General features: G+C 43.0%; 2 protein-coding genes across 3 annotated transcripts in view; both read right to left on the reverse strand.

Annotated features, from left to right (window-relative positions):
* Positions 1-722: 722 nt before the first annotated feature.
* TIMM8A (translocase of inner mitochondrial membrane 8A) lies at positions 723-4,839 on the reverse strand. The gene is made up of 2 exons (XM_079765857.1): positions 4,612-4,839; positions 723-3,148 (listed from the first exon to the last, which is right to left on the reverse strand). The coding sequence occupies exons 1-2, from the start codon at positions 4,741-4,743 to the stop codon at positions 2,987-2,989; spliced, it is 294 nt and encodes a 97-aa protein (XP_079621983.1). The 5' UTR covers positions 4,744-4,839; the 3' UTR covers positions 723-2,986.
* Positions 4,840-6,030: 1,191 nt separating this feature from the next.
* The window catches only part of BTK (Bruton tyrosine kinase), a 31,418-nt gene continuing 24,024 nt past the window's right edge, over positions 6,031-13,424 (reverse strand). For both annotated transcript variants that reach the window (XM_079766031.1, XM_079766030.1), the window contains 7 exons: positions 12,728-12,802; positions 11,762-11,933; positions 11,031-11,247; positions 9,961-10,025; positions 8,746-8,864; positions 8,089-8,246; positions 6,031-6,384 (listed from right to left, as the gene is read on the reverse strand). In XM_079766031.1, coding sequence (XP_079622157.1) covers positions 6,313-6,384; positions 8,089-8,246; positions 8,746-8,864; positions 9,961-10,025; positions 11,031-11,247; positions 11,762-11,933; positions 12,728-12,802 — 878 coding nt within the window. In that variant the 3' untranslated portion in view covers positions 6,031-6,312. The remainder of the gene's footprint in view (positions 6,385-8,088; positions 8,247-8,745; positions 8,865-9,960; positions 10,026-11,030; positions 11,248-11,761; positions 11,934-12,727; positions 12,803-13,424) is intronic.

Here is a 13,424-nt window from a genome sequence, read left to right on the forward strand (position 1 = left end):
AAACTGCCAGGGTTCAAATTCCAACCCTACAACTTAACTGTGTAACCTTGAATAAGTTTCTTTCTCTGAGTCTCGGCTTCTCAATCTATAAAATGGGCATGATAATAATAGTTCCTCTCTCATAGAGTTGTAATTTTTAAAAAGATGGACCACGTAAAATAATTAGTATGGCAAATAGTATACTAGTACATACTCTCAATAAAGCAGACCAATTATTATCATATTGCTGATACATCTCCAAATTCTTTTTTTAAACATCATTTTTATTGTTGACAGTATTTATCCCCCTTGCCCCCACCACCCAGTTCCCACCCTGCCCCTTCACAACTCAATGCATATTCTATATAATAAAACCCTAGTAGGCAAATTGACTGAACAGCGGAAGGACCAGTCGCTATGATGCACACTGACCACCAGGGGGCAGACGCTCAATGCAGGAGCTGCTCCTGGTGGTCAGTGCGCTCCCACAGGGGGAGCACTGCTCAGCCAAAAGCCAGGCTCAGTGCAGCGATGGTGGCAGGAGCCTCTCCCACCTCTGCGGCAGTGATAAGGATGTCCAACTGCCATCAGTCAGACATCCCTCGAGGGCTCCCGGACGTGTGAGAGGGTGCGGGCTGGGCTGCGGGACCCCTCCAGAGTGCACAAATTTCATGCACCAGGCCTCTACTATAATATAATAAAAAGAGTAAGGAAGAATGAATAAGAAGGAAATAGCCAAAGGACCTTTTCTTTATGACCTGAGATTTTACATGAACACACTAAATTTTGTGGGAGTGTATTGACACAAGGTGTATGCCAGATAACTACCCTAAAAACCTGATTTTTTTCCTGGACCTCAAAATGGCATTATTCTTACTACTTTGCTGCTGCTCTTTCTTTCCCATGTACGTGTTCTCCACACAGCAGCCACACACTCCTAAATCTTAAGTTAAATCACATCACTTGTCTGCTTAAAATCCTCAACTGGCTCCCCATCTTGCTCGGTAAAATCCAAGTCCTTGCAAGGGCCTACAATACCCTACATGATCACTGCACATCCCTGCCCCACCCCCAGCCCCAATCCATTTCAAGCATATTTCTCAGATTTTCTTATCATTTTCATTTCACTCCAGCCATAATGACTTTGGACTTGCATCACTTCTACCTAAAATGTTTTTCTCCTAGAAGCCTACATGGCTTGGATACCTAATTCATGCAAGTCTCTGCTGAAATGCCATTGTCCCAATGAGGCTTTCTCTAACCATCTTATCTCAAATAACAACATTCCATGGACATTCCCCAACACCCTTACTCTTTTTCTCCATAGCACTCAATATACTGATACATTTATGTGTTTATTGCCTATCTCTCCTCACTAGAACATAAGTTCCACATGGACAGGGACTTTGCTTTTGTGCACTGCTAAATACCTAGGCACAAAGTAAGCACTTCAGTTTGTTGAATTGTGTTTTTTTTTTATTGTGTTTATATTCTATTGGTTTTTTACAGAGGAAGGGAAAGGGCTAGAGAGTTAGAAACATCGATGAGAGAGAAACATCGATCAGCTGCCTCCTGCACACCTCCTACTGGGAATGTACCCGCAACCAAGGTACATGCCCTTGACCAGAATCGAACCTGGGACCTTTTAGTCCACAGGCCGACGCTCTATCCACTGAGCCAAACTGGTTAGGGCTGTTGAATTGTTTTAATCAGAAATGTTTCCAATTCCTTGTTATGCCTATAAGCAGGAAAGCTAAAAGGACTTGAAGCTTCTAGAAATATATTATTTCCCCAACTTTCATGGATTTGCACTAGAGGCACCAAACAAGTAGTTCCAACTAGACTCCAATCTACTAGGATTTGAAGTAAGAGGAGGGGAATCCAATCAATATAACCTCTTCTACTACACTCAGGGAACTGACTGACAGCACTTAATTCTTTCCCTCCCCATCTCACCTCAAGGTTCTTCTTCTTCTTCTTCTTCTTTTTTTTTTTTCCACAAAAAGGTCAGGGATCCCTGGAATACTGTGCTATAACTTACAAAGAGCAGGTACCCAGACTGACATTTCAGTCTTGGAACCAGTGCATACTGAATCTCTCCAGGGTGCAGGTGAGAACCAGAATAGAGAGCCTTCTCAATCACACAGTTGAATCTTGTAGAAGCTTTTATTTCAATGATCAAAAAACTGCAGTAAATAGAATCTATACTGATTGATTGACATTAGACATGCACCTCTACATGAAACTGCTGTTAGTTTTTGACAGGCCTAAATCTTTACAACTTATTTAGGCCCATCTTTGAATTTCTTTGACCCTGATATACAGGATAAGTTGAATTCTTCCTCATGGCACTTTAGTAACGAGAATTATGTTCACTGGCTAGATTCCTTTATAAGTAAAGGCCTCTAGATTCTCAGGCTGCCTGTACTACCTCGAGACCATACTTTATATAGATACTTAAGTAAATCACAGTATAAGGAAGGGAGATAATTTAGAAAGCTGAATTGTATTATGTGAATATTCTATAGATTTTTTTCCCAGCACTGATGGTCAAAACACTAGTTAAGTACCAAATAACTCTTCCCCCATTGCCACCCTTTCTCAGACACCAAGATGTGGATCAATGTCCATAGGCAGCTGAAATGAATCCACAAAAGACAGATTTTACCTATGTGGTCCCACTATCAAATTACAAAAAGCAGTTCCACTATCCAAATTATAGGAAGGAGTTAATGGGACGTTCAGAAAAACATAGTCCCACATACAGTAATATGCATCTAAGGTTTTCCATTCATCTGCCAATTGTTTTCACAAGATTAACATTTAAAAAGCATAACCAAATACACATATGACCCTCAAGCCCCAAACACACAAAAATATTGGTCTTTGTTCATTCTCAGATGACCAGATACTTCCAGAGTGCCACAAGGTGGGAGCCAATCCCCCTGTAGCCTTTTCTTCAACCATTCCTGAACTACCTTCCTTTTCCAAAAAGGTAATGCTGAAATCAGTCAGAAAGGCTTTCTGAGAAGACTGGCTTGGATTTCTGGGTCTGTTCCAGTCGATTCAAGATGAATTGGCTTGTATCAATGAAGCGTTCAACGCAGTTCACAAAACAGGCCTCAGCCCGACTGTCCAACTTTGGCCCAGGCTTGTCCATGCACTTCTCCTGGTCAGGAGGACAAGATAAGAATCACAAAGGGAACTTGGAAAAAAAGGAAAGGGGATTAACTTCTTGAGTTTAAAGGAAACATGTCACCTAAAACAGTATCTGATGTGTTAATAATAGTTCACATTTGGCAGCAGCTTACTTTGTGGTGAGAAATTTTCTACAGTCTTACATCAAATTCTTATAACCCTACAGAATATGTACTATTATTAATCCTCATTTTATAAAGAGGGGAACTGTGGCACAGAGATACTTTGCCTAATGTCATAGTACCATAAAATTGTGGAGCTGAGATATTACAAAACAAGAAAAATAGCAAAATATAAATTAATCCTTCACTGAATTTGGTGACAACTCCACAATGCCAACTGTATTAAATGCCTTTAAATTTACTGCAGAATAAAAGGGTAAAAGGATAAATCATTGCAGCAAAACACCGTAAAAAAATCTACCAAAGGGAAAAAAAAAGATCTATGACCTGAGATTCTGTAACCTTGTCTACTTAAGCCAGAGGTTCTTGAATCCAATATGAATGGGAAATTGCATTAATTTTCCTAACGCTTACAGATTCTTAGAGGAGTACTTAATCATACCCAACACTGGACCAAATATAATGAATCACATTTTTTAAAAGAATCAAAGCACTGCTCCAAGGCAGAGAGGAGTTAAGTAAGCACTTGTTAAGGGTCAGAGTCCAGCAATACCACAAGTTTATGGGAAAAGGACTACGGAAACCGTTGACTGTATATAGTTCAAGTTAAGCAGTTCAAATGAATTCTGGTCATTATTCTATGCTCTATACACAAGCCTCAAAACCTCTGCTTTCAAAAAAAATTTACCCTTGGCCTCTGAAGTCTATGGATTTTGTATGTCAGGGCTGGTCAGTTATGCTGTTGTTGGCAGCCAAAGAACACTTTGATCCCAAGGCGCAAATGCCTTCACCCTCACAAGGCATATTCAATTCCTCAACCTTCAGACCCAAAACGACTTGGTATTACACAACAATGCAAGAAAAGGGGAAAGTAAGTGTGGAGAGATTACACCACTTTTATAGTTAGTGGGCTAGAGTCATTCATTTCTCACATAGGACGGTTAGAGAAACTGGGTAATCAAGGTACACCCTGAAGAGTCCAGGAACAGGACTCGAGGTTCCAAAAATAAGACCCCAGTATGGAGGGGCTGTCATAAGTCTTGCTGGCCTAAAGTGCTGGTTGGGACGGCGGCATAAGTCTTCTATGATCCCCGGTTCTTTGCACCAACAAAGCCTAGGTCCGGAGTGACAGTCCCCTAAGAAGTGGAATCACTTTTACTCCCATCCGGCTCGGCCCGTGTAATCTAAAGAAACCAAGGGGTGCTGTCGAGTGCTCCCCCTCCCCGAATTCCGGACATCGTGGCGAGTCCCACGGGGCAAGGACAAGGGGAAAGTAGGTAAGGTGGCCAGGTCCCAGCCCCAGGCTCCTCACCCAACAAAGTTCCGTCATCTGGTGCACCAGCTGCTGGAAGCGCTGCTTCTGAGTCTCCACCTCGATGAAATGCTGCAACTGCGGGTCCACTGAGCCCAAACCCGCCGCGGAAGAATTCGAAGAGGAATCCATCCCAGACCGGCCACGCGCGCCGAGACGAACTCCGCACCAACTCGCCGACCTTCACGTGTCTCCGCGACGGAACCGGAACCACAACCCGCTGCTTTGGGGACAACCTTCCCCCGTGAGCGCACTGCGCTTGCGCGAGCTGTCCTCGCGGGCCCCGCCCCCTACAGGGCGTTCCTCCCAGCAACCCCAGCGCCCCACTCTAGTTGGCTCCCCCCACCCCTTGCGCGCGCTGCCAGCGTGCTCCACTCTGGTCCGCTAGGCCCGTTCTCTGCCCTCTGCCCTCTCTAGGCACTCCTCCCAGCTGCCCGCGCGCGCCCACGCCCCTCCCATTCTGTCCCCTCCCGCTCCCGGTCGCCTTTGCGCCCCACTTCTGCCCCGCCTGCTGACTGAGGTCCCAGGTCTTGTATCCCAGCGCCAGGGCGCTGTGCGGACATTAATCCGAAAAGAAAAAAAAAAGTAAAAAAGGAAGTTACTGCAGACCACCTGGCCTGTTTCAGGCCCTACAACCCCGCCTGCTTCCAAATTGGCCCCGACTTTCCCAACTGCCTTGTTAGTGCCCGGCAGGGATTGCTGGGCCCAACTCTTACTAATAGCAATCCTGGGTCCACGGCTCTAATTCTTTGATGGTTTCCCCCTCCTGACTTAGGGAAAAAGGTTCCAGGAGAATTCGTCTCCAATTGTAAGCTTTATCCCGATAACATTACATGCCTACTGTGTTCAAGGCACTGTAAGTTTTAGCTTGTTAGTTTGATTCAGAGGCAGAATTTTCCAACAGCCAGAGAGGTTAAATGCCTAGGATCCTGTCGAATTCTCAAGGTAGGACTATGACAAACCAATGCTGCACAATAGTTTTCTGCGACACTGAGATAGGGTGTTTGAGGGAGGCTGCATGACTAATAGATCAAGAAACCTTCCTCTAACCAGTTTGGCTCAGTGGATAGAGCGTAGGCCTGTGGAGTCAAGGGTCCCAGGTTCGATTCTGGTCAAGGGCATGTACCTTGGTTGTGGGCTCATACCCAGTAGGGAGTGTGCAGGAGGCAGCTGATCGATGTTTCTCTCTCATCAATGTTTCTAACTCCTTCTCCCTTCCTCTCTGTAAAAAAGATCAATAAAATATATATTTTTTAAAAAGAAACCTTCATGCTTTCCAGTAATTTTATTATATGAAAACACCCACCCCTCCCATTTTTATGACACCGTTTTATTCTTGCCAAATTCAGCCTCCCTCCCAGAAAGCTCTAATGCATACCCAAAAGAGCTGTTGGAACCCTCGTGAGGCTATTTACACCCTTCCCTCCCCAAAACTGTTTCCATACCAAATTCAGTCTGTCTTAATACTCTTGGGAAATTTCTTCTCTGGGGGACAGTACCAGGCACCATAATTCCTTGGCCTTTGCTCAGAAGGTACTATCCCAGGGAATCAAAGAAGAGAGGCAGCCCTAGATGTAGAGAGGGGCCTTTGTGTATTCAACCAGAGCACAAAGGCTCCAGGGCCTGTAGCTTTGGTTTGCCTCAAGAAAGTGAAATTGGAGTTTGTGGAGGAGAGTAGAACTAGGACGCTTATTGGTGAGCTCAGGATTCTTCATCCATGACATCTAGAATGTTGCTCAGAAGAACTTTGAAAGTGGGACGTTCATCTGCTTTCTAAAACCAAATAAAAAGTAAAGTATTATAGTGGGTTAAAGTCCAGAATTCAAGGGAAATGCAATGAGTGTGCAGCAAATGTTTATTAAGTATATACTATCTGCCTAGAAATATACCCTGTCGAGACAAAAAAAAAAAAAGGAAAAAATAATAGCACTCTATAAAATACTTGTGCATTTTCCATCTTTAGTAACTTGGGTTATTAATGTGATGAGGTCAATTTGCAAATCAAACTAACATATTGATTAAAACAGGGCAAATTCATTACATAATTATACACCAGTGCATTCTTATTTTGTATCCTCAACTGAAAAAAAATTGTTACCAAACAAATTTAAGTGGTTGACAGAACTAAAATCCTATAAGCTTTGGTAATTTTTAGTTTGGTTTCAAACACTATTTCTATCATCTCATAAGTCAAAAGTAACAAGGAATTTTAACATTTCAAAACCATGGACTGCATCACTGGGCAGGGATCCTGAGCACCTGGGACCTACTGTCTTGTCTCTAGACTATTGTCATGGTACACAAGCCCCTGAGGTATTTAGTGATTCCGGGCATAGTCATACCACAAAGGTCTCAACTCATCAAAACCAAAATGCCATCAATTACTTGTTCCTCTGAATCAGTGGTTCTCAAACATAGCTGAGTATCAGAATTTCCTGGGAAGTTTAAAAAGATATATCTGGGTTCCACTCCAGATATACCTCATCAGAATTTCTGGAGATAAGGCCCAGTCATCTGTACTTTTAAGAGTTCCCCAGGGATTCTGATGTGCATCCAGTTTGGAGACTACCACTTTAAACAGGCTGTAGGGAAAGTGCCTCTCTGAAACAGTTAACTAACACAGTGAGGGTATCCTAGTTGGGAGGGAGCATAGCCAGTCACCCTTAATCCTGCATGGCACAGGAGACAGAAGGGAAATGGCTTCAAGAGGTTCTCCATACTTTCTTTGTGACCCAAGTCATCTGTTGAAGGAAAAGTTGCCATGCTCTGACCCAGAACCCCAATTTTTACCCCACTGAGAGGGCTCTAGATTCACATAGGTGCTTGTTGGACACTGTCTGTCTTTCTCTGTTTCTAGTAGGGCAGAACTAAGAGGTTTAGGTTGCCAAATTAAGGTTGCCAAGGATCTACTGAAAAGTAGAGAAGGCACCTCTGGAAGAACCAAAGGTGTGAGCAGCAAAGCATTTTAGTAATAATAGGACAGCCCGTTTTTTCATAATACCACATGCCCCATAATGTACCATATTTTTTAAAAAGAGCACTACCTGTTTTAGTTCCCTTTCGGGTCATAGGGTCTTTATTTTTAAAATATCACTTAGGACCACAGCCAGAAAAGGTTGGCAGTAAAGTAGAAGAAAGGACCAATGACTCCCAAGGGAATAAGCACAAATTTTAATGACTTTTTAAAATGCCCATACAGTTGTCTGAGTGCCTTTGGCTTCCTGTGTATACTAGGTGACATGGCCTCACCCCCTCTCCCTAAAGCTGAGTTGGTATTGGAATCTGCAAATAATACTCTAGTGAGGGTTGGAGTGGCCTGGGAAAGCCTCTGGCTATCAAAGGATTAGTGTGCTGGCTGGGATCCTAGAATGTATGTAGCTCCATGCAGCCAGGGAGAGTGGGGACTGAGTGCCTGGCTGGCTAAATGAGGAAGTAGGTTCAGGGAAATAATTTAAGAGGTCCCAATAAAACACTTACCTCATGCCAACAACTGTACATGATGGTATATACCCTTTCTGAAGCTAGATGAGGCCTGTAGAGACGTAGGCCTTGGGCAATATGTTCAGCAGTTTCACTGTTAGTAAATCTCTCATATGGCATCTTCCCCAGAGAGTAAATTTCCCACATCAAAACCCCTAGAAAATGGGGAAAAAAAGTGTAGTAAGTCATTTTTCAATCTTTTCAGGTAGCCGGGATCCTACTCTCCCTAGATTAACCTCAAAGGTTAGATTCAGTTGATCTGCCCCTCTGTGCTTCTTGTGTTTTGTCCAAACTTCCACTATAGTACTGACTACATTGGAGGCTAATTGGAGTTGCAGTGGACCATTAAGTCCTTCAGGAGAGAGACAGCATTTTTTTTGTCTTTGTGGTTATAGGGTCTGGCACAGTCCCTAGTACACAATCAGTATTCAGAAGCTGTCAAATACTGAATGAATTGTTTGTTTCCCTCAATATTTTGTAAGTTCTAAGTAGGCAGGGATTGTGTCTAGTTTACTGGTTTTATCCCCAGAAATGTTGTGATGCCAGACATAGTAAGCCCCCTAGGATTAGATGAACGAAAGCAAGAACAAATACTCTCTGTGCAGTTTGCAAAGTCTCAGTTTACCCATTGCATTTATAATCTTAATCACTCACCAAAAGCCCAAATGTCAGATTTGCTGCTGAACTTGCTGTACATAAGTACTTCTGGTGGAGACCACCGGACTGGAAATTTGGAGCCTACTGAGCTTGTGTATTCATCATCCAGAACATACCTGCAAAGAATTCAGGACTTGTTAGTGTTAGGATTTGGAGAGCTTGGTATTTACTTATGTTTTCTTGGCATAATAACAAGAGTTGCACACATACATGCCCACAGGCCATCCAGTGTCTTCTAAAAATGTTATTTTTAACATATTCCTGTTCTCATATCTGATTTAGCTTTCCTGATTGACAATACATATAGTTACAGCAAGGATGAAATGAAATAAGATCTAATAGGTACTCCCTTTCTTTTCTCTATCTTTCCTTTCTATTTTCTTCTCCTTCCCTTCCATCTATTCTGCAGTTGCCAGTGGGACTTAGACTGATTAGGAAAGGAGAGCCCTGGCAGGTTTTCTTCAGTGGTTAGAGAGCCCATGGACACAACGGTCCCGGGTTCAATTGCAGTCAAGGGCACGTACCTCGGTTGCAGGCACATTCGGAAGGCAACCAATCGATGTGTCTCTCTCACATCGATGTTTCTCTCTGTCTCTCCCCCTCTCTTCCCATTCCCTCTAAAAAAATCAATGGAAAAATATTCTTGGGTGAGGATTAACAAAGAAAGAAAGAAAGAAAGGAAGGAAGAAAGAAAGAAAGAGAGAGAGAGAGAGAGAGAGAGAGAGAGAGAGAGAGAGAGAGAGAGAAAGAAAGGAGAGATGGAGTAGAGTCAACAGGATTAACAGATCAAGATAAGGTATTGGAAAAATTTAATTAAAAAAAAGAGGGAGGGAGCCTGGCTGGCATGGCTCAGTGGTTTGATTCCCTGTCAGGGCATATGCTCGGGTTTCGGGCTTGATCCCAGGGGGCATGTGGGGCACGCACTGATCAATGATTCTCTCATATCATTGATGTTTCTATCTCTCCCTTCCTTTCTGAAATCAATAAAGATTTTTAAAAGGGAAGGAAATAGGAGGAGAAAGGGATATAACAATAAAACAAAGAATGAAAAAAGTGACAAATCATTCAGAGAAAGAAAAAGTGTGGAAAGATGTTGGAAAAGACTAGAATGAGAAAAAAAGAAAGGGAAAAGATAGAAAACTATGATGTCTCCTCATATTTGTACTGTGCTATTTTTACTTTTAGGGAGAAAGATGAACGAGGCACCCTCACCTGGACAGGCCGAAGTCAGATACTTTAACAACTCCTTGATCATTTACCAAACAGTTTCGAGCCGCCTGTAGTGCAACAGATAGCAGTGAGAATCCATTCCTGGCTAAAGGTTAAAGGCATAAAGCTTCTGCCCACCAGGGGAGTGAAGCAAAGGCAGCCTCATCTCCTTCAACTAGAGAACCTTCCCACCTAACAGGAGTTAGTTGATGCCACTGAGAAACATGTATGCATTTTCATCACATGTAAAGTGACCTGTTTCATAAGTGAAACACTGAGCACATGCAGAATGATTTCATTGACATTGGCAATTCCACAACATCCCTTCCTGCACTGAAATGCTGTGAGAATTAAGGGAGAACAGAAGGCAAGTGCTTTGTTTTCTGCTTTTCTGCCAGTGGGACTAGGGCCCTTTGAGTCTTGACCTGGCTGAAATTGATGGGAGCACAAACTCATGCCTATAGAGGCCTTGCAGGCAAACTGATAGAGTGAAATGGGTGGATGAAGATTGCAGGAAAGTGGAGAGAGAGCATGCGGCTTGTCTAAAGGAGGCAGCTGCTCCTCAGCTCCAGCATGGCCTGTGAGATTGTGGACCTGGTGTTACAAGATGGTCTAGACTTTCGAGAGAAGCTGGAAATTCAGTTTTTTAAAAAATATGAAATGTTTCTTTTTAAGTGTTTGCTATATATAACATTTTTTAAATAACATGCACCCGCAGGCCCCCAGTTTGTGACTCTGATGTAAGCAAATGATGGCTCTGTGTCAGGAGCAGCCCCTTTGGGAAGCAGGGTTGCTCTTCTGCCCCTGAAGGACCCCACCATTTCCTTGGCATGGTACAGGGCTGGGAGTAAGTGACTGCTCTATTTCCCACCATGGCAGGACTCATGGTATTGAGGCTGGAGATCCTTGACAGTCTGACCACTGGGGCAGAGGCTCACCTAACTTTCAGTGTTTTCTAGATAAAACTGAAATGATAGCTTCAGCAACCCTCCTCATCCATGTACGATATGTCTTTCTCTGCTACTTCCACCCCCTGAGCCCTTGATCCCAGGCTAATCCTTCTGAGGTCCCACCAGGTCTCTGTGAAGGAATTGCTTTGATTCCAGGTATTCCATGGCTTCGCAGACATCCTTGCACATCTCCAGTAGCTGCTGATTCTGGAAGTGGTGGCGCATCTCCCTCAGGTAGTTCAGGAGACAGCCATTGGCCATGTACTCAGTGATGATAAAGATGGGGCGCTGCTTGGTGCAGACACCGTACAACTGCACCAGCTTCTCATGGGAAAGATTCCTACAGGAGAGGCAATGAACCAGTCTTCCCCTTCTGGCTCTGCATACCAGTCAGAAAAGGGCTGGAGTAGAAACGGGTTGGCCTGGGATTAGAGTGTCAGATAAGGGACCACAATAGCAAGTTGACTCCTCCTTCCCACCCTTAATCCCAACAGTACCCAATATGTGAGAGTGAGCAGGGACTTGGGGCTCATCAATAGAACAAGAAAAAAATCAAGGAATAAATGAACACTAAGGCTAAATCAGAATCAGTCTTCCTCTTGAAAGTGTTCTATTCCACAACCATTCGAAATGATACTTAGAGGGTAAGCACCCATGATCAACACTAATTTCAACCAATATCTAAGGCAGACAAATGATTACCTTAGAAGTTAGGACTCCTACCAATCAAAGGTTGACCTCAGTCCCTGGTCCAAATCTTTCTCACTAAAGTCACCTTAAACCACGATGGATTGTCCTGGTAATTCCTAGACTCCAGCAACTGGATTGAGAATTGAGTTTGGGCTGTAACTCACATCATGACTTTGGCTTCTTCAATGAACTCATCCTCAGACATGGAGCCTTCTTTGATCATCTTGATGGCCACATCATACTGGCCTCTCCATTTTCCATACTTCACTACCCCAAATTGTCCAGTCCCCAGCTCCTTCAAGAAGGTCAGGTCCTTTGGATCAATTTCCCATGATCCTATAACAACAAAGCCTTAGTGTGAGTCTTTGGGAGTCATGTACATATAATTCCTACAATAGTTAAGAATTCCTACTGGAAATAGAAATAGGCAATCAGTAAAAGGGAAATTCGCAGGGGTACTAATCCACCTTTGCTCAGGTAAATCTCAGGGACAAGAGATTACTGGTTGGAGGAATCTTGGAATTTTAGGTGCAAGTCAGCTACAAGGGAAGAAGATAGACTAGACATCTTAAAATCCTTTATGTTTGTGATTATGTGTGTTTTTTTACCATAATTTAAAAAATAATCACTTTATGAATTTATATTTTGCAGTCCCAGTAGGAGCCACCAGAGTGGGGGGAATCATTAAATAACTTGTTTAGCTCTGTCTTAACCTTCCTTGAGGCAGCTGGTGCAGAACAGTGTGTTGCAAGAACACTCATGAGGCAAGGTCTTTTATCGTTGTTGTTGTTGTTAATCCTCACCAGAGGATATTTTTTCCATTGCTTTTCAGAGAGGGTTGAATGGAGGGTGGGAGGGGGAGAGGGAGAGACAGAGAGAGAAACATCTATGTGAGAGAGACACATTGACTGGTTGCCTCCTGTATGCGCCCCTACCAGGGCCAGGGATCAAACCTGCAACCCAGGTACATGCCCTTGACCAGGAATCAAACTCAAGACCCTTTGGTACTTGGGCCAACACTCTAACCACTGAGACACATCGGTCAGGGCAAGGCAAAGTCTAATTGGGTCGGCCAAAGGTAGTCCTTGCAACTGGCTAGTCCACCCTACCCTAGAAAAATAAACAGTTACCGTAGCCCAGGCCTGCAGTAGAAGGTGCATTCTTGTTTTGTTGAGACACTGGATATTTGAGCCTAGATATGAGTCCTGAAACATACAGAGGGCGTCATGTTCTTGGTGCAGTGTAAGGGTGAGATACCTGACACACCCTCACTTAAAACCTCACACTTATGATGTTCATCTTTCTAATACATTTTGAATCCCAGAAAATCTTCATGAACCCAACATTTTCTGGAAGTTACTCCTCTCATAAAAATGTTTTAGGTACAAAAAATAGAAAATACTAATTAAAATGCACTACCCAATTAAATATATCCCCACCTCCCAGCCCAAGCTTAACTCACATTCTGTCTTCTCCATGAAGCTTTTTCCCTTACCAATTTTCCAGTTTTTAGAATGTCTACACTACAGTAGATCCTCAAATAATGTTTTCATTATAATGTTGATGAGCTGCCATAGGAACTTAACACTTGTTTATATCAATTAGACTATGTTAAAATTGGTTTTGTTATACATCATTTTGCTTAAAGTCCCAGAACCTATTGGTGATATTAAGTGAGAACTTACTGTACTTACAAGCCATTTTCTGATGTTTTCTAACTTTATATTCTTTGAGGGCAAGGACCTTGATTAATTTTTTTGCATTTTTCCTCTAGTACCAAGGAAATTGCTGAGTAAACAGTAGTAACTCAATGAATACTTGCTGATT

The sequence above is a fragment of the Cnephaeus nilssonii genome (assembly GCF_951640355.1).
Source record: "Cnephaeus nilssonii genome assembly, chromosome: X".
Classification (NCBI taxonomy): domain Eukaryota; kingdom Metazoa; phylum Chordata; class Mammalia; order Chiroptera; family Vespertilionidae; genus Cnephaeus; species Cnephaeus nilssonii.

What these genes read in the sequence shown, in the direction of transcription:
- TIMM8A (XM_079765857.1), bottom strand. Translation starts at nt 4,743, where the DNA reads ATGGATTCCTCTTCGAATTCTTCCGCGGCGGGTTTGGGCTCAGTGGAC. An exon ending in AGATGACGGAACTTTGTTGG is followed by an intron (nt 3,149 to 4,611) that starts GTGAGGAGCCTG and finishes CCTCCTGACCAG; the next exon opens with GAGAAGTGCATGGACAAGCC.